General features: G+C 42.3%; 1 protein-coding gene across 5 annotated transcripts in view; it reads right to left on the minus strand.

The window, feature by feature from the left end:
• Positions 1-10: 10 nt before the first annotated feature.
• Positions 11-21,245, minus strand: part of LOC117452355 (membrane-associated phosphatidylinositol transfer protein 2-like) — a 54,959-nt gene continuing 33,724 nt past the window's right edge. The window contains exons 10-26 of one of the 5 annotated variants that reach the window (XM_034090928.2): positions 20,881-21,125; positions 18,034-18,223; positions 16,494-16,613; positions 15,832-16,046; positions 15,233-15,408; positions 14,073-14,243; positions 12,977-13,132; positions 9,830-9,994; positions 8,384-8,674; positions 7,785-7,933; positions 7,574-7,690; positions 6,431-6,547; positions 6,188-6,336; positions 5,307-5,456; positions 4,491-4,671; positions 4,258-4,386; positions 11-3,056 (exon numbers count right to left, since the gene is read on the minus strand). In XM_034090928.2, the coding sequence (XP_033946819.1) occupies positions 2,688-3,056; positions 4,258-4,386; positions 4,491-4,671; positions 5,307-5,456; positions 6,188-6,336; positions 6,431-6,547; positions 7,574-7,690; positions 7,785-7,933; positions 8,384-8,674; positions 9,830-9,994; positions 12,977-13,132; positions 14,073-14,243; positions 15,233-15,408; positions 15,832-16,046; positions 16,494-16,613; positions 18,034-18,223; positions 20,881-21,125 (3,090 nt within the window). In that variant the 3' untranslated portion in view covers positions 11-2,687. The remainder of the gene's footprint in view (positions 3,057-4,257; positions 4,387-4,490; positions 4,672-5,306; positions 5,457-6,187; positions 6,337-6,430; positions 6,548-7,573; positions 7,691-7,784; positions 7,934-8,383; positions 8,675-9,829; positions 9,995-12,976; positions 13,133-14,072; positions 14,244-15,232; positions 15,409-15,831; positions 16,047-16,493; positions 16,614-18,033; positions 18,224-20,880; positions 21,126-21,245) is intronic. The other 4 variants (XM_034090929.2, XM_034090930.2, XM_034090931.2 and 1 more) reach the window with 4 other exon arrangements.

A 21,245-nucleotide genomic window follows, 5' to 3' on the forward strand; every position in this document is an offset into this window, starting at 1 on the left:
CAAAGAATGACTGAGTTGATCTTTTTATGTTCTGTACATAAAAACACAAGGGAATGGATACAATGAAGTTATCCAAAAATCTACAAGATACACACCCTGTACAATGACATTTACCAAGGTATGTTGCATATGTATGTACAGCCTATGAATGCTAACGGATGTAACAGCGGTGGCGTTGCATTAACCCGGGGAACAGAGCTTGAGACAGATTGCCTAAAGTTGGTGAAATATTTCCTTTAAAGTGAAAAAAAAACCAAAGCATTTTGAGGAAAAAATGTCCGTTCGACTAACAGTCTATTCTTTTCCATCGAGTCAATTTGGGAGTGAGCAGCGTTCAGTCGAGGCCTCGCAACACATGTTCAATGTAAGGCATAAGAGGGAAGTGTAAGGCCTCTGATCGTGTGTGAGTTAGTAGAAACTCAGCTAACTTCTGCTCAGAGGAAGGACGTATGGTTCAGTAGTTTCCAACTTTAGACAAGTGCATGTTTTACAGCATGTTTTCCCCCAATGATCAATCGGCAGCCGACAGTTTGTAATAACGTCCTTCCTTCTTATGCGTTGAGATCTACTCTGAGTTATCTAACATCGTCTCTCCTCATTGATATAAAGGGGTAGACAAAATACTAGAAACACCTCCCAGTATAACACTATACAATCCAGCAGCCCCCCAAACCCACCATTAACTCGATCCTTTCAATAACAGCTAAAACATTAAAAGGATTTGTTAAGGGCTAATTCTTTTCAGAGGGTAAAACATTGATTTCTGGGTCACTTTTAAATGTAGGTGACTTGAAAGTCAACGTTGAGATTGAGGATGTCAGTCCACCTGAAAACCTACTGTAATATTTCATACTTTTATCAGATCAGTGGCACTTTTTTACTTATTTTGACACACTGTAAATGTGCCTATGAATTTGTTGAGTGCTGCTCGTATGTGTTCAGATTCCCTCTGCAATGTAGTCGCTATAGAATATGTGCCTGTTGATCTGATTGTCAATGCGTTGCGACACTTCCTCAACACAGTCTGTTTGGTCTTGTGGTTGAGAAATATTGCACGTTTCCCTTACGTTTGAGTCCATATTGGTCCATCGCAGTCAGGCCTATTTGAGGGGGAAATAACCATCATTTGAATAAATCACAAATGTGTTTCGGAAATAAAAAATGAACAGCGAGAGACAGTCTGAGCTCTGTGTTCCTCCTCCTGACAGCGTATTGTACAGCATTTACAATGAGCTTCTCCCTCTAACGGCGCAGCAGAACGTAACCTAAGGAGGATTATCTATGAGCACATTCAACACCTCATTTACAGCTTAGGGATAACCAGAGAAAATCCATATTCCAAATATCCAAAACGTATAATAAACAGACACAAGATAGCAGTTCTGTTGATTCAGTTCTCGTGATCTGCAGGATAAAATAATAAAAATGCAATACCGTGGCAGGCAAAGACCTCTGAGTTTCGGCTGCTGCAACTGAACTATTTAAGAATGAAAGGTAAAAACACAACATCGCTAAAGTAATCTAAAAACACACTTGGTTCACAAAATCAATACATGTTTAAAATATCCATAATCATAAATAACAACAACTATCATTGAAGTGTATCCTGAATGAGGCGGTGTTCCCCCCCGGAGTGAAGAAGACACTTGAAGCTGGTCTTCAGTGGACCAGATACCAGATCTGCACTGTAGTAAAGCAATATGTACAAGCCATTCAAATACATACTTACACAATCCATTTGTACACCTTAATCGTCTCCTCTCTGTTCATGTGCAACATATCGTTCTCCACGGTTGGCTTTGGCACGTTAACCGTACAGGTGCTGAGTCGCACGTTTCCGAAGGTTCAGCAGCGGCGTGGCGAGATGCGGTGAAATGTTATAAAATCCCAGCAAAGGTTTCAGCTGCAGCCGTAGTTAAAGGGTCATTTCGCAGTTTTGCTTCATGAGATATTTGGATGGGTCTTTGGTCTGAGGGGCAGCCAGAAAACAAGCAAAACTGGACCGCTTATAAACGCAACAAGTTGATTCAATGATTTCATGTTGGCTTACACAGCAAAAGGGATTTAAAAAAAATGGTCTTCCTAAAACTGTTGGCTTAATGATTGGATGTGTTTGGTCAGACATTCAATCCAGTTTTGCCTGATTCTCAGCTCTGCTCCCAGACGTGAACATATCTGATTATCACATAAAAACAACATATCTTTAAAACTATTAAGCACAAAGTTGATCTCTATATGAATTGCTGTGCTTGCTGTGGCAGTCGGTGGTTACAGTATCAGCACTTGCACCTGATACTGGCTGTCTGTAACCACTTTGTCTTGTTTGCTAGAATACAGCATTGGGGTGCTTGTAACCACCTTCAGCCTAAAAGCCTGTTGTACAGACTTTAATAGACTGATAAATAGACAGTAGAAACAGTCTGGATCTCAACAATATAAGCGGTAAGTCTATCGTGTGTGTCCCTGTTTCCGGAAGTTGCTCCTTGAAATGCCTGTTGAGTTGTGTGTGTGTTGTGTAATAAATAAAGCCTCTGTTCATAAATATCTGTGTCGAGTGTGACTGGCATTAGTTCATCAACAGTGGTTTGTAGTACATATTGTTCATTGTGGCATTGACCCATCTCCAACCCCAGTGTTTCTCAGTCTTTGCATTAGTCTTCCTCCTGCATTACAACCCCCTCTCAGTGTCACTTGGGGCTGAGGATGGCGGGCTCCATCTTGGTGCTGCTGCTGCGCCCCCAGCAGTTGGCGGTGATGCTCATGCTGCGCTGCGCCCCCCCCGGCCCGTAGCTGTGAGCGCTCTCCAGCCGCTCGCCGTCCGATTGGCTCTGAGTGCGTTCGGGCCGGCTGTGGACGCTGCCCGTCGGGGAGCTGGGGGCCGGCTGCGAGGAGATGGTGCGCAGCAGGTGCTTCCTCTTTCGCAGGAAGTCGCTGTTAGCGCCCAGGCCGAAGCTTCCCTTGCGCAGCACCATGCGCGCCGTGCTGGACTTAGCGGGTCGAGAGCGGTGGCTGTACTCCAGCTGGGACAGATGAGCCGCATACCCCTCTGTGATGAACTGTGGAGAGGACCAGAGTCACGCGTTATACATCCATGTTTTTTTTTTGTTCAGTTAAATATTGCACTAATGTACATTCTCAAAATATTCAAGTGACTGTTATTTTGTATATATTGACTGTTGTGTTTTTAGGTCTTAATGTGTGCACGTGTAAAAATGTGTCTTTGACTGTGTATATACATACATATTTGCACACATATTTTTATTTTCATATTTTTATTTTTATATACATTTGTTTTTATATTCGGGATTGCGGGAAACAGTATTTTGATCTCTCTGTCTGTACACACAAACTGGAAGATTGACCATAAAGTTGACTTTGACTGACTTTGATTAGCCCACTCATGACAGCGTATTGGACAGAATTTACAATTAGCTGATTCTTCTCCCTCTAACGGCGCAGCAGAACTTAACCTAAGGAGGATTATCTATGAGCACATTCAACGCCTCATTTACAGCTTAGGGATAACCAGAGAAAAGCCATATTCCAAATATCCCAAAAGTATAATAAACATACAATATATGGCACAAGATAGCAGTTCTGTTGATTCTGTCCTCGTGATCTGCAGGATAAAATAATACAAATGCAATACTGTGGCAGGCAAAGACCTCTGAGTTTTGGCTGCTGCAACTGAACTATTTAAGAATGAAAGATAAAAACACAACATCGCGATATTTATTTATTTATTCGGTTAAATGAGTCAAAGAAAAAGGTTCCTCCAAAACCTTAAGGCTGTGCATTAAGACCCTATACATCATTAGCATTTTAGGAATCGTGCTATTCTACAAGAGGCTGTGGTCAAAAGGCTTTATGGCAACCATTTTAAGCTGTATTGAGAAAAAGGACACACCTGATATTTTATATTTAGCATATTTAAATTGAATATAGTTATTTGTTGGTTTTTCCGACTAGTTGTTGTTGATGTTGTTGTTTTTGGTTCATTGTATTTTGTGTGCTATTGTATTTTGCATTTGTAGACGTATGGGGTTGATTCTTCATTATTAGGGTACAATAATGCTATAATATAACACATGGGGGGGAGGGGGGGGTATTTGTGTACATTTATTAGATGTTATGTCACTCGAAATACAAATAAAAACACCTTGAGCAAAAAAGAAAAAACAATCTAACTTGAAATAAGTGATTTTTAATCTGAAAAGCAAGACCAATTTCCCGAGCTATGCAAAAGAGAATCGGTACCTGGCACTGGCTTTGCAGTTTCTTGGAAGGTCTACCGACGATGTATATTTGGGAGGAGGGGATGCCGATGGCGGTGTAGACTGAGATGTCTTTGGTTGATCCGTAGCCAGCGAAAATCCTCATGTTAACCTGGAGTCAGTCAAATCAATATGAGCACTGTTTTCATATATATTCTTCATTCATTGCACATAAGTCCAAACTACAAACGGGTGCTTATCAAACATAGAGCTTACCTCGGTCAGGGTCTTGAGGAAGTTGGCCTTGTGTCTGAGCGGATCGTGGACGAGGCCGTCGCAGAACGAGACGATGCCGTGGGGGAAGTTGTGCTGAGATAACCAGGCCACGACCCGCTGCTTCTGCATGTCCGGGCGACCCGTCACGTAGATGATCAAATAACCCAGATCCTGCCAGTGTCTGCAGCGAGGAGGAACAGGACATCAGTTACAACGCTACACACTAATGTCATCTGAAGGAGGCTAAAGACAGGGCTGTGCCGAACGTCTTTCTGTACATTCAAAGCTTCTGTTGAGGTTTCTGAATGATTGTCGTCATATCATCGAACATCATCACCCTTAAAAAAAAATCCTTAAATGATTCATTGGATTAAATGAGTATTGTTTGTTTGTTAAATTGGTTGCTGTCTTCCGCTGCGGGCCTCTCTTTAACTGGAGTGAGAATGGGTTTTTCAAAAGGCTAAACACCAACCGGATCGGACTAAAGCAGAATTTGTCTTTGTTGTGAATTTTGAAAAACATTACTTTTTTCCTCCAGTACATTTTGACTTCATGATTTACCAACGGGGTATTAGAAATGTTTTGATGCCACAAGTCTGGAACAATCCTCGGCAGCCACCACTCGAATCTATTTCTAAAATAATTCTGATAATCTAAGTGTAATTCTTTCTTTTTTGCAACCTTGCAGAAAACCAGGTTTTAACATAATTAAAAAAATGTGTTTCTAAATGTCAACATTATGAATAAAGCTTCAAAGTGTTTCACTATTTGGTACAGCCCTGTTTAAAACCAGAGAAGTAAAAGGCCTCTAAGCACCTGACAACATCCACGGCTCCGGCCCGCACTTTGGGGTCGCTGCCCATGATCGACACGCTGGCAGCGAAGGACCCGTCGATGCTGAACACCACGAACTCCGTTCCCCGGGGAATGACTGTCAGGTAGCTGTCTGCAAACGTGTGGTCGCCCCTGAGGGATAACAAGAACAACAGAGATTAAGACAAAAGAGACAGACCAAGTGACAAATGGTTTTGTTTACGGAACCTTGAGGACACTGAAACACAACAATCCGAGCTCAAGCGATAACAGAATAATTCAGTACTCTTAGACATGCTCTAAGGATTTTGTTCTAGGCCCTGTTTGGCTGTTAACAGGGAAATAAGACTATTCAAAATTCCAGCAACTTTGTTTTTCTCTAACAAAAGTTCAACATACGTAGATCAGTTTCAATTCAGGGGCACACAACATTTATACAGCATGACAACACCAGCTTTTGAGCACAAGCAACCACACCTTTAAACACAGACACACAGGGAACCAACATACACTTAAGACCAGTGTACCGGGGGTTACACATGTATCATAAGATCATCAATTCGCTCACATTTAAAATGATGTTGTTAAAGTCATTTTGTTATGGATTTGAAATATTTTTGAAAACCAAGCAAGGTTTGTGGAGCCTCTCCACTTTGAGGTGTAAAGAAAAGATTAACCAAATCAGATAACCAGTAATAGATCAAAGATTGTCTAAGAGCAGAATCTGTCGCGACTATGTTCATAAAATATGTAATGCAAAACCTTAAACTGGCAACTCTACAAGTTTTCATTTTGATATATTACATAAGACTCCAGGCAACCCTTTATTGATTAGGCAGGCCAGGCATTAATAAAATGTCTGCTGTGAAATGGTCTCATCTCACCTGACAACCATTTTGATCGGGTAGACTCCGATGCCCAGACGTTTGTCATCCGGGACGACAAAAGACACGCGGCCACTACTGTTGGTGACCTCTGTGTCGAAGTAAATCCACTCTCCTGAGGGAGGCTGGGTCATGATGTGGAGGTCAACCTGTACAGCATCAAACAAACATGAGCAAAAAGTACACATGCAGACATCAGTCTCTGTGAGCTGCTGTGGTGTAAAAGAAGAACATGAAGATCACCTTCTCCCCGGCCAAGGTGACCATGTCCAGAGGGCCGTACATGAAGCGACCTGTGAGGACCTGCTGCAAGTCTTCTGTGAACACAGCGTCGTTCACACGGTGGTTGGCAGTCACGTTCTGTCAAAGGAGGGAGAGAGAAATGTAAATGGTAACTTTCCCACACTATCGCATGTATGACTGCAGGGGAGGAAGCCGAATCTCCCGTCTTCCAAGTCTTCCCGTGCATTTTCACTTTAATCCTTTCTCTAAATGCAGTTTTATCTAGCGCATCCACTCTGGTAACTTATCTCCTGCCATACTCTTAGACTCATTCTCATATGGTAATTACTCTTTTTATATGAGATATGACTAGGCAAGAAAGGGATTCAGGATTATGTTTCCACTGACATTGACGTTTTTGTAGATGTGATGCCCTAACACGGGGTGTTCAGGTAACACTTAAAGACTTTGTTATGGAACGCAAAGCAGAGTAGGGGGCTAGTACATCCTCCTGAGGGTCCGATTGTGGATGTCATGCGAGCATAACATGGTGAAAACAATCTAAAATCTAAATTAACAATCGGGACGGAAATGTTCGGATTTCCAAAGGGAGGTTCTGTGAATAAATAAAAAATCAAGAACCAAAATAATTGAACTATTCATATCTCAGACTGCACTGTAACTTGTAATGTTTATTTTATTAGCTTTTCTTTTTAATGACTGATTTTAAATGCCATTTTCTTAATGTCTTTCATTTTTGTTTTTCTTTTAAAGTTTCTTTTATTATCTTTTACTGTTTTTAAATGCCTTTGTCTGAATGTCTTTCATTTTTGTAAAGCACCTTGAATTGCCTGGTGCTGAAAGGTGCTATATAAATAAACTTGCCTTGCCTTGACTGAAAAAACACACTGTTTTCACACATACATGTAAATATATCTAATGTGTATATATGACCAAAATATGTATATATGTTCATTTTAATTAATTTCTAATTTTAAAGTTACTTAACTGTATATAATTTGATTTGTATTTTTATCTTTGATTTTATCTTTAATTGTATTAATCTCGAATCTCTGCCCTGTTTTTCATTCTTACCCTGTTGTTATTGGAACTACTGAATTCCCCCTTAGGGATTAACAAAGCTCTTATCTTATCTTATCTTACCCTGATCTTCACGAGAGTCCTCTTGCGGAGCCACTTCTCCCGGGGTTTAGAGGGGGTGAATTCTGTCACTTCTTTCCCGTCGAGCTCCAGGATGCTGGAGTGTTCATGCCTCATGACCTACGGGAGACATTTCAATGACTCATCCTCAGCATCTCTGAAGACGACTCGCTTGTTAACATGAAGAGTGGCAGGGCATCTGATGTTGACTCACCTGTCTCAGGAGGAAAGACACAACATCAGTGGACTCCCAGTACGATGCGTGGAAGAGATGCGGTAAAGCCACGGTGGGGAAAGCAGTCAGGGCGTCGGGGCAGTACAGGGCGAAGTCCAGCCGCTTCGTGCCCCACCAACGTGCCGCCACTGCCATGGGAATCAAGTGAGTAGGGTGCACATACATAAGGTGAAACATGCCACCCAGAGGTGCAACACCCCTGAAGCTAAAGCAAAAAGACCATTTAAATCACCGATCCCAGCTGTTCTTCAGCTAAAAGAAGGAAATTGGTAGTTTGTTGTTATTGACATGAAATCCCAGAGCAAAAAGAAGAATGAGATAGTTAGAACCGACGCTGGTCATATGAGCAACTGAAGATGGTTATTCATGTTAGTATTGAGATGAAGAAAGATTTGATAGATTCATACATTATTCCTAATCAATGGAAGTAAGAACCCTTCAACGTCAGCAAGTAAATGGGAAGAAAAAGAGGCTTTCTGGAAGAGCAGTGTCCAGCTTTGGGATTTTGACACAGCGTAAAGAAAACAGCTGTAGCTTCACATTGATTTCAGAATGAATCCCCTCCCTTATAAAAATACCTTGGTCCACTTCAGCCTGGGAGTCCAGTGAGACCAGGTCAGATATAGCAAAGTCCAGTCCGGGAGAGAAGCAGTTCTCGTACTTGCCGGTGGGATTTATATTTTCACTACTGTCGGCCTCACTGTCCTGCTCTGCCGCTAGATCTGCGTCAGGAGATCCTGCGGCATCGCCAGACTCCACTTTCTTACGGGAATTTGGAGGACTTCTCAGGAAGAATTTGTTTTGTGATGAAAGGGCGAGTTGGGACAAAAGGCCGATTTTTTTGGATTGGTTAATTTGGCATGATTTGGCTATGGGGAGAAAACAGAAAAAGAAATCACATGAAATACTGAGGCATTACAGTAAATACTTTAGATGTATACAGAATTAGTGATAAAATGACTTGGGCTTAAACGTTCAACATCCAGAATATATATATAAATACTAAAAATATAAAACAAAAATACACATTGAGAGTATCTGCTAGAATATTATTGGCTATACAATTTTGAAATTTGGGGAAGAACACTTGTGTTTCCCCAAAAATCCCTTATTTGGTTCGAAATGTTTTTTGATCTCAAATGGAAAACACAACTATTTTTGTGTTCTACAGTATTATTACGGTGTAAACAACTGAAAAGATTACTCGTTATATATGTATAATGTAAAAAAGTGAATTAACAAAGACGATTGTGTGAACTGCTGCTGTAATGTAAACCAAAATAAAGGAAACAATGTGAAAAACAAAAACAGTGAATGTGGGGATGTGCCCGGTGTCAGCAAGCTGGGTTGAATATTAAAAGCTGAAAAGCAATAGTTAGTACGGTTAAGGCAGCCTGCTGGTCTCCTGATGCTCCTGTATCACATAAATAAAGATCTGTTATGATTAGTCTGCGTGAAACTCAAGGGCTGCACTGTATGTGTTAAAAAAGCAGTGTGCAAAACAATGTGAGGTACAAATAAATGCTCTGATAACAAAAGTGAAATAGTGAGGGACGGAGAGACTTTGGAGGACAATCTCACATAAAACACGACAGAATACCGGCCGTCTCTGCAGACACGGCAGCAGGGAGTGGACGATGCAGGGATGGCTGAAGGAGGCAGGTGTCCACATGCATTGCCACATCAGAGAAATGCAGTCCTGGTTCATTGCATTTACATTTAGACAGTGGATAAGAGTAAGACAGACAGTGAAAAGTGGCGCTAAAACTTGCTCTTCTTCAGGACTCGCTTGCTCATATTTGGGACTTTGAATTTCAAAAAGACAGAAAAGGTCTGGCCAGGCAGAAAAAGGGAGCTATCTGACTGAGTGCAGGGTGTGTGTAGAGTCAGAGAAGTGAGTAGAGTTGAAAGTCGAATAAAGAAACAGAAATAACTGTAAATAAAAGCTAAGAGTGGGAATAAGTAGACCAGTGTGTGTGTGTGAGTGTATGGAAGAGAGGCTTGTTGGAGGTAAGAACACTTACTGTTGGCTATGTTGGTGGCAGTGTAACTGTCTGCCATTCCTGAGACTTGGCTGGCCATGCTGACCTCACTGGCCCTCCGCTGGCCCCGGGAGAGGGGGCCCGTTACGGGGGATGAGGGGTACGAACTGTCCATGAAGACACCACCATGAGACTGAACAACATCCGCTATTGAGCCGAAACAGGGAGATCCCATTAGACAGAGACACAGGTAACAGGAACTCACAGTGATGATGGAGATTGGGGGGGTCGTCAGAGAAATGTGAGTGTGGCAGGCAGCATGGTTTCAGAGGACGGAGGAGCCGCATGGTGGCCAAGGTCCTGAGGTATAAAGTAACTAAGGATTCACTGCTAGTACTGTACTTAAGTACCTCTTGGAGGTCCTTGTACTTTACTTGAGTACCTCTTGGAGGTCCTTGTACTTTACTTGAGTATTTAATTAATGCATCAATAATCATTATCAAAATATATATAATATACTAGCTAATCTGCATAGTGAGAACCCATACTTTTGGTTCTTTAAGTATATTTTGATGCCTGTACTTGTACTTGAGTCACATTTTGTTTACAGGACTTTTACTTGTAACAGAGTATTCCTTCACTCTGCTACTTCTACTTAAGTACTAGATCTGAGTACTTCTCCCACCTCTGCCAAAGTCAGATTTCAGTTGTCGACCCGTGGAAACATAGGCACATGAGCACATAAAGCAACACGAATGTCCACATGTGTTGGAGCCACACTGTGTTAGTGTCTCTTATAAGGATGATTTCTTTCTAATGGCGAAGCAGCACAGTGTTAGAACGTCTCAGATATAATGTGAAAGTGCTGGAGGTTTTATAAAATCAGACGGCCTCTCAACATTATCACAAGATGAAACATAGGGAACAGTCATTCAGGATGTATAGATAGAGCTACATGTACACTAGACTGAACACACATCACAAGCAGCACATCAACATCTCTCTGTGATTCAGAGGGGAGGAAACCTCTGCCGACATCAATAATCTGATGTGTATGGAAGTGATGAAGACACACTGAAACCGGCTTCTAAAACACAAACGCTTGCTTCCCAAAAACACTGACATGACAAGACATGAACATGTGACGGATACAACAAACTGCCACACCACATGAGATGCTTATCAGATTTTCCAAAGTATTTCCATGGCATGTTATAACAATCTTGTACTGAACCATGACCCATGAAATAAATCCTCTTACCCAAAGGCATTTAAACAGTACAACTAAGGCCCATTCCCAAACCGCCCCCTACACCCTACCCCTCCGTTTGCGCGTTCCAAAGCAACGAGTGTGGAGCGGTGTGGAGGGGGAGTGGTCTATCAAGCCCTCAAACAGCAAGTCTGCAGCGGTGCTGACTTGAGACCGGTCTCTACCTGACCGGAGTCACGCTGTGTGTGTCCGTCAGGAAACACGCTGTGTACAAGTAGTTCCAGCAAACATCCACTGATAAATTGCGATGTTAACAACCTCATCATAACCTCATATGTTTTTAACTTAGGATCGTACCTGTGTTTAGTCTAGAAAAAGTTAAATGTGTGCATTTTATTATAAAGTTGTGTATATTTACAGACCTTTGCAAAAACTAAGAAGCTTATAAACATCAGGTTTAAAACTAAAAGAGCTTTGAAACACAATGAAATATGTTTGGAGTTTTATTTGAGTTATTCATTTAAACTTTGTGCCTAAGAGATGCTGATTTGAAACCGTTGTTACATACAGTTACGGCACTTCCTGTTTCTGCCGGAGAGAGGGGAGGCCGTCCCAAAGCTTGCTGCTGTATTTACTCCCTCCATCTGACAGGAGGGAGCCTCGTTGAGCTGCGAGTGTGGCTCCAGACGGAGTTCACTCCATCACGGAGGGGTAGGGTCGAGGGAGTGGTTTGGGATTGGGCCAACGTGTGATACTGGGCATTGGAAGGTCTGTTCAAATCTTAGAAATGCACTTACACCAGCACCACGGTATGATTTGTAATACTCGCATTACTGTATTTATAACCTGCACTTCACTGCTTTATATACAGTAAACTATATTGTATACAGCCTGTTTTATTTCACAGTACTTTAATATATTATAGAGTATTTGGATTATAGGCTGCACAGTACAGTAATTTCATTTGTGCAATACTTTTAAAAGTATTTCTAACATTGCAAATAAAATAATGCATTCATTGTACTTAATTTGAACCAGGTAGACGTGGGAAAGGTAGTGTACAGTTAATACAAATGTCTATCAGTGATTAATCTGAAACTCGACTGCAGCTCTTGACTCAACAGCAGTGGGAACACCCAGGAGGGACAAGGGCTGTCAAATGTGTAAATGGGGCGAAGCCTGCGAGCTAGTTCAGGCAGTCAACTCGAGCACCAATGATACATTAACACGTGACGCACCTCGTCCCTCTTACAACCAACCAATCACATTCTCCTAAACCTGCCGCTCTATTTAAGCTGCCAGGTCTTCCTGCCTCTGCCTCCTCGCTAGCTGCTGCTGCAATGCTGCGTTCACTTGCTATTGCTGCGTTCATGTTCCTGCTGCTGTGTCTCATGGTGCTGCTGCTCGCCTGCCCCCCCCACCACCCCAGCTCCACCTGTAGGCTCGGTAGTTATCTAATCATCACTCAATGTTCTTGGTAAATCTGTGGAGTGATGATGCCCGAGCCTCGACGCCAAACTCAAACTATATGCTGCTTCTAATAAACATATTAACATTGCCAATTGTGTTTGTTGACTTGTGAAACCCTCTGAGACAAATAGGATTTGTGATTTTGGGCTATATAAATAAACTTGAATTGAATTGAATTAAGAAACACGTGAGTTGTCTGACTGAAATATGTACATGTCATTTCATCTTATTGCCTTCTCATTGAGGTGCATTGTCATTACTGCTACCTCTGCTTATATCACTGCCTTTATTTGTGTCTACTTCTATTCCTGCAGTGAGAGATGCCAATTCCGTTATACCTATGTATGGTGACAATAAAGATATTCAGATTCTGATACTGAGGTTTAAATCTGAGCATTTCAGCTGGAAGAGACAGCAGGACGGTGGGTACAGACAGACAGACAGACAGAGAGACGCAGTGAACGGGGGGGGGGGGGGACAGATGCAGGTGAATGGGAGAGGCTACACACACTCCATAGTGGCGGGTGTGGCTTTGAGGCAGCCCTCCTGCCAGTTTAGAATCGGCACAGGGATGCAGGTCTCACTGATGGTCTCCTGACAGCGAAGGGACAACAAGGGAGGCCCGCTGTCAAGCAGCAGCTGAGCGTTGCTCTGGACTGTCTCCACTACAGAGGGGGGGTGGAGGGGCAGAAGGAGGGGGGGGTGGAGGTAGAGAGTGACGTACAGATATGGGGGACCAAAGGCCGAGAGAGAGAAGGAGGGAAAAGAGAGACAAGGAAGACACAAAAACATATGAAGCAAGAACAACTAAAGGTGAGACAAGAAAGCAGAGTCGAGCCCATTTCTTTTGGCACTGCTAGTCAGACACATAACGTCATGATAAAACACTCTAACGTCGTCGTCATACCTTTGGCACAAAATATTATTGTCTATAAAACTTTATCGGTACCATAGGCTGTAGATCTGTTCTGAAAACATTGTTAATAAATTATACAAGAGTGGTTACCGTTAGGATAGAAGAAAATAAATAGTCTTTTTATACAGCTTATAAACCCTAATGTGGTTCCTTACCAAGCCTAGTTTGTATGTGTTTAGACCTAGGAAGAAAAATCCTCATCTAAATATTTACTTCATACATTTCTGTGTACACTTTCTGCTGGACAAATAGACAGATATTTGTATAAAAGGGTGAGGCTGCAAGGCGTTACTCCACAGTGTCCAAACAGAAGCCCCTAGCAGGACTTTGACCACATTACACTGCTTTGTAAAACATGTTGAAGCACAAACAATAGAACAATGCTTCATTTCTTTGAGACAATGTGTCTGAAGGGAGAGTGGGCAGCTACGATGTCTTTAATGCATTTGTTTTCAGTAGCAAGAACCCCTGGGAAACGGAACAGTGTGTTACGATCATTTCCATGTGTCAGCGGATATGATCTTTTAAGTTAAAAGGAAAAGTTATTTCAATACAGTGTCATTTGCATTCATGTCTGTGCATGGGAGAAAAAAATTGAGCACTAAATGAATCGACTGTAGATCAGAGACTGGATATCTACTGAATAGATTTGACTGAGGCTTTTAGACGCCGTGGGTGCAGAGGCTCACCCAGGAGGGCAGAGTTTCCGTCTCCCAGGGGGAAGCGCTGGTAGCGGGGCACGTTGAAGGGAGGCAGCAGGTGGAACTTCCTCTCCAGCAGAGGCTCCAGGCGGGAGGCCGAAGGATCCGCCGGGTGGAACAGGTTGTAGACCTGCTGACAGGCGGGACGCAGCTGGGCCACTAGGGGGAGACACAGAGCCGGAAATATGAGCGAGGAGAGGGGAACATGGACCCATCCCACCCACATTTTTATGTTTAAAATTAATAATAATAATAATTTATTAATTTTCTATAGCGCTTTTCTGAACCCAAAGACGCTTTACATTTGGGAGGGAGGGTAGACAAACAAAACAAAAACAAAGACAAAGCCAAAAAGAAACAAAACACAACAGAAAAGCAGTCAGGAGGAAGTTGATTGAGAGGGGGGGGGGCTTATGGATAGAGAGTTGAAGAGGTGGGTTTTGAGGCGGGACTGGAACAGGGTAAGGGACTCAGACTCACGGAGGTCTTGGGGGAGGGAGTTCCAGAGCTTCGGGGCTGCCACAGAGAAGGCTCTGTCCCCGAAGCTCCGGAGTTTGGCCTTGGGGATTGAAAGCAAACCGGCTGAGGAGGATCTGAGGGACCGGGGTGGTTGGTAGAGGGTGAGGAGGTCAGTGAGGTAGGGGGGGGCCAGATGGTGGAGGGCTTTGTAAGTGAGGACCAGGAGTTTGTAATGGCTGCGGTGTGAAACGGGGAGCCAGTGGAGTTAATTAGACAGTATGAAGTTGACTTTTGAGTGTGTTCTGGTTTCATGTTTCAGTATTTGTAAGCAACTGTGACTGAAAGAATATTGCTTTTATTTGACTTTTGAATGGTTATTTCATTTATTTATTTTTGTAAGAAGGGGCCATGCGCTATAAAAAAAACAACCAGTATGAGTGTACATGTTTTGTAAAGTGTACATGTTTTGATTTAAAATAACTGCCATGTGTGGAATAAACAAATAAATAATAAATATCGTCTCTGAGAACATAATACGGGATATCTAGCTTTTAAATAATGGTAATGGAAACCAAACATACAATTAGCACTAAGGTAAGTTCTTTAAAAAGCGAAGTCATTTTGTATTATTGCAATAATGTGTCAAAATAAACAATGTTGCCATCATTGATTTGCTTAAATCAGCTTACCATCCAGCATAGGAATGACGGTCTTCCTCAGGGCGAGGACCAAGCCCAGTGGAGAGCCGAACAGGAAAAAGTCGGACACCTCGAAGTCGAACCTCCCCAGAGAGCTTCCATCCAGCATCGTGCTGCTGCTCGACCTGCGCGACACCGCATCGCTCCGCAGAACACTGGAGTGTAAGCTGGAAGGACGGCACAAAGTCACTTCCTCGTGTTGAAATCAAAACAAACCAGACTCAGAGAGCGTGTAAAACAAGGTCACGGTTATCTCCCAGGGTTAGGGATAGAGGATTTGATTGAGACCACAATAAGTCGATCATGGGGAATTTCCATTATCAGAATGATCTGGAATACTTTGAGCTTGCTATCATGGTGAGGTGAATACAAAAAAAACAAGAATTATTATGTAAGAAAGATGAGAATAACACAGTAGCTATTTTATTATATGAATGTTAATTTAATGCAGAACCCCCTTATGATAAATAACTAGATTGCATGACTATCACATAAACAATGTTCACTTAAAAATACGATTGTGGCCAGGGTAATCATAACGTCAAACTTTTGAATTGTCCTGGATTCTGGTCTCCCCACACTCAACACACCTGGTGAGGAAGGCCTGGTGCTGTTTTATGGTGTCCAGCTCGTAGGTGGAGGAGTCGCTCCTCTTGCGGGGCAGTTGTCTCTTGGCGTCGTCTCCTGAGCCGGACCGAGGGATGTCGATGTTGCTTCGGCTCAGGTGGCGGCTGCCCTCCAGGGTGGGAGAGGCCGAGCCGTGCACGCTGTTCACAATGATGCCGGGAGAGAGGAGGTCCTGGTCCTGGAGGGGGATTCAGGGACATTAGTTATATAAGTTTATCACACTTAAAAAGAAAGTCTGAAATGTATTTTACATCTTGGCAAAACAAGATTTGAAGAAAATAGTTGTACAGGCTTTTTGTGGTCTTGGTTTTGATGATCCATCGCTCTATGTACAGTGACTTAAGAAGTGATTTGTTTGAAAAAAAAAAAAGTAGTTTTTGTTGTGTGAAGGTTACAATCTGAGTTGATTTTTGTCTGAGCAAGATTACATGAAAACTTAGACAAAACACTGTATATAAGATATTTCTGTGGAAATTGAATGTCCTGTTGCTGGTAGTGTGGTCACCCTAATTGTTTTTGTTGTTGCAGGAAACTAAAATAAAAGGCAGGGCATATTTTCAGAGGGAATTAGAAATAGAATTTCTGTGATCATGATATTCAGTTATTAATGTCAGGGGTCTGCTACCTGCACACTGACGAGGCTGCCCCTGCGGCTGCTGTTCTGGCTCTCGTTCACCGTCTGGTTGCTGCTGCAAAGTGCATCAAAACCCAAGATTCCTCCCACACAGTCTCCAATCAGGCAAACCTAGAGGGGCCAAAGGTCAAACAAAGAATTCATAAAACAATAGTTTTTTTTATATACACAGCCAAAGGGTTTAGGTTTGCCTAAAATACCTACACATATACTCAAACAATTGTAAAATAATACAATGTAAACTTAGGAAGAATCTTTCTTATGTTGGCATTTGGTGTAATGTACGTGGAGAATCAATTAACAAGGTGTTTTAATATTTAGATATAACTGGTACAAAATTAAAGAGCAGGCTCAGCTGTGATACGTATACATTTATTTCAAAACGATTACAAACTCAGAAGTTATGATAACGTGGCATATTATTATTAATATTATTAACCAGTATTATCCTCAATATTTGTGTTGACAGATAACAATGGCAGAACTATAATATCAAGGCCTGTGTGAGTTCATGAAAAGTGTCTTGCGAGTGGATAATGTTTTCAGAGGTTACCACACCGCTCTGTGGAAGAGCATCGATGATTAGTTTGGTTCAGGTTGTCTTAGGACTATTTTATGGATACATTTGGGAGATTGGTAATTACATTTTTATTGAAGGTGTCTTTGTTTAGTTTTTGGTTGAAAATCCTGTGCTTCTTGTTTCTTCTAACATCTTGTGACCATGTTTGAAATGAATGTTTTCAATTTAACCTGTTTTCTTTTGGATTTGTGTGTCTATATCTGGTAACCTGTGAATACAATCAATCAATAACTGAATAAATATGATCCAGGTTTCTGCACTCAACATCCACAAATATTAAAACTAAATACTTATTTGGGATGTTGAGTGTAGCTGCCAGGAAAGCAATCACAAAGAAATGGCTCAAACCAAACAGCCCATCTATAGATGATTATTACATGGCTTAGTTGAATACTCGATTCTGATTGGTCAATTCAGAACACGCGACACGTTGTTAATCCAGAACAGACAGACCGCTGTCAAGGACTTATTGACCGTTGTTAAGGACGCAGAAAGAAGTTTGGTCGATTTAAATGTATACAGTTTGGCCGAAAAGCAAACTGCATGCGCCGGGCTCCTGATCAGCCTGTCGGGTGTTCTTTTCCCCATAATGACCGCGTCACTTCCCATTATCCCTTACTTGGTACGATATCATTTATGAAATCTTTGTAATGGAAAGAATAACCTTCTCTATGAGGCTCCAGGAACTTACATTTAAGGACATTTGGGAGAAATGGAAAGTGTATATTACACCGATACGCCCTTCTTTTGTTTAACGGTTTGAATCTTTTATTTAATGATCTACTGTCAATGTTTTATATTTAAAAGAAAACACCCCATGTTCTTATGTGCTTATTGTTGTTGTTTTGTTAAGAAAAAGAAAAAAGACGGACCACTCTGTAACACGATTTAACTACATATGTATATGTACACTGAAGTTGAAATGTGACCTGGGTATCTTCGGTGACTGACCTGGCCGGAGAAGGCTGCCCCTTCCAGAGACTTTAAGAAGTCTGAGTACACCTGGTTGGCCCTGACGATGACGGTGGCCATGGCGTCCTGGTACTGCGGGGCGGAGGTGGCGAGGAGGGGGAGCGCTGCCAGTGGGATGTGGTCCTGGCTGCTGGACAGACAGCCCTCATCGTAGCTGTATGGGCTCAGGCTGCAGGAGAACACGCAAGGCAAGGACATATTTACTTATAGCACTTTTCAACACAAGGCAATTCAAAGTGCTTTACAAAAATGAAAGACATTAAGAGCATAAAACCCATTAGAAACTTTAAAGGTCCCTTATTATACTGTTTTTCATCAATATATTACAGGTCTCAGATATATACAAAACATGTCTCTGACGTGTTTGGCTCCAAACACCAAACAGGTCATTGCAGCATTACCCATAATCCCCTCTGTTTCAGCCCTGTTTCAAAAGTGCTGATTCTCTGTCTGTTACTTTAGATGAAAATAAGGAGCCCCTCCCCACGCCCCTCTGAGAGAGATTTGGTTACAAAGAACACAATGGTGCTCGAGGAGGAGATGCAGGTGATAAAAGGGGGGGGGGGGGGGGTTACCTTGGTTGGTGATTGGCTAATGGCTACACAAGACAACACATCGTTATGACATCATCAAGTGGCCAAAATCTGATCAGCTCATTTTCAGACAGATTTTTATATAAATGGCTCAGGACAAAAAGAGAGAGAATCTTTGTTCCTGAAACTTTCAGAGTCTCTTTCCACAGAGGGGACACATGTTGATGTAGAAGAAACATGAAGAAGAGGGGACACATGTTGATGTAGAAGAGACATGAAGAAGAGGGGACACATGTTGATGTAGAAGAGACATGAACAAGAGGGGACACATGTTGATGTAGAAGAGACATGAACAAGTGGATCTTGCATAATAGGTGATCTTTAAAAAGCAAAGATAATAAAACAAGAATAACACAGGTACATGAATAAAGGTTACAGTGCAGTCTAAGATGTGAATAGTTCAATAAAAAGCAGCGGCAAAAAGAAAAGTCTTCAGCCTGGATTTAAAAGTAGAAAGAGTTGCAGCGGACCGGCAGGTTTCTGGGAGTTTGTTCCAGATATTTGGCAATATCTCTAACCAAATTCTCACATTCCTCTACCCCTAGTTTTCCCGTGAAATTATAGTTCTTTTGACACTTTTCTACCCGTTACAAGAAGTCATGAACACATTTGTGGATCAACTGTGGAACAGCCTACCAGGAAATATCAGAGTTCATCTCAAAAGACACATCTTTTTAGATGACACCCCCTTTTTTAACGGGATGTTTCTTTTTGTCGCTGCTTTTAATTGAACTATTCACATCTTAAACTGCACTGTAACTTTTATCCATGTATTTTTTCTTTTAATGTTTATTTTATTAGCTTTTCTTTTTAATGACTGATTTTAAATGCCATGCTCTTAATGTCTTTCATTTTTTGTAAAGCACTTTGAATTGCCTTGTGTTGAAAAGTGCTATATAAATAAACTTGCCTTGTTAATCTTTATTATTCATTTATTTTGACATCGGTTTATTCATTTTATACGATTTACTTGTATTGTTTATTTTACAGTTTAATAAGCGACAATCCTTTTTTAAGTTTAAAGTATTTTAATATTTTAGCCTTTATCATTTTCATTATTTATTTATTTATTGGTTTATTTATTTATTTTATAGGTTTTTATATTTTATTTCATTTATTGATTTTGTCTTCAGGATCAGCACCTCCAAATCTGAGGCCATGGTTCTCAGCAGGAAACCGATGGACTGTTCACTCCAAGTAGGGAATGAGTCCTTACCCCAAGTGGAGGAGTTCAAGTATCTCGGGGTCTTGTTCTCGAGTGAGGGAACAATGGAGCGTGAGATGGGCCGGAGAGTCGGAGCAGCGGGAGCGGTACTGCAGTCGCTTTACCGCACCGTTGTGACAAAGGGAGCTGAGCCAGAAGGCAAAGCTCTCTATCTACCGGGCCATTTTCGTTCCTACCCTCACCTATGGTCATGAAGGATGGGTCATGACCGAAAGAACGAGATCGCGGATACAAGCGGCCGAGATGGGTTTCCTCCGCCGGGTGGCTGGCGTCTCCCTTAGAGATAAGGTGAGAAGTTCGGTCATCAGGGAGGGACTCGGAGTTGAGCCGCTCCTCCTTCGCGTCGAAAGAAGCCAGTTGAGGTGGTTCGGGCACCTAGTTAGGATGCCACCTGGGCGCCTCCCTAGGGAGGTGTTCCAGGCACGTCCAGCTGGGAAGAGACCAAGGGGTAGACCTAGGACCAGGTGGAGGGATTATATCTCTTCGTTGGCCTGGGAGCGCCTTGGGATCCCCCAGTCAGAGCTGGTTGATGTCGCCAGGGAAAAGAAAGTTTGGGGCTCTCTGCTGGAACTGCTACCCCCGCGACCCGACCACGGATAAGCGGGAGAAGATGGATGGATGGATGGATTTTGTCTTCCTTTAATTTTTTTTTGTGTTTCATTTTTTACTATCCTACCTTTTACTTCCCGTGTCTCTTAAACGGTTAAACTGTCATATCATGTTGTTATGCTGCATATGTGCACAAAGGTTTTAGTCTCTTGTTAAATCACTTTAAGCTGCACCAGGCGTATGAAAAGCGCTATACAAATAAAGCTTCATTATTATTAATTTTAAGATCCATGCAGTGCACATAAGTGTGAAGAGCAAAAACACAGGAGGACGGAGCTATGGTTTTAGCTGCACCTGGATCTTTTCCATCAAAAGCAAACAGCACTCACAGTCAATAACAACAATGGTTATCCGGCATGCCTGTAGCTTGCAGAAATACGTGCGTGTGCCTCCTCTTACTTGGACACCAGGGAGAAAGCCTCGGCGCAGATGGCCGGGCAGGGCACCAGGCGGATGGCGATGCGTCCCAGCGCAGCGGGGTAGTGAACGCGCATCACCGCCTCGAACGCCGTGCTGATGGTGTTGACGTCGGCCTGCTTGCTGTTCTGGTCGCCTCCGCCCGTATCCAGGATGTTTCCTCCGTGCAGAACCAGGATCAGCACGTGGATCTTAGAGGGCTGCAGACACTGTGCTGACGAGCTCTCCTGGGAACAGAAGAATAATAAAGGGTGATGGATGGGATCAGGAGGTAGAGCTCGAGGAGAATCTTTAATAAATAATATATTTACTTATAACACGTCTTTTTATCGGCATAACCAAAGACA

This window comes from Pseudochaenichthys georgianus, chromosome 9, assembly GCF_902827115.2.
Source record: "Pseudochaenichthys georgianus chromosome 9, fPseGeo1.2, whole genome shotgun sequence".
Taxonomy (NCBI): domain Eukaryota; kingdom Metazoa; phylum Chordata; class Actinopteri; order Perciformes; family Channichthyidae; genus Pseudochaenichthys; species Pseudochaenichthys georgianus.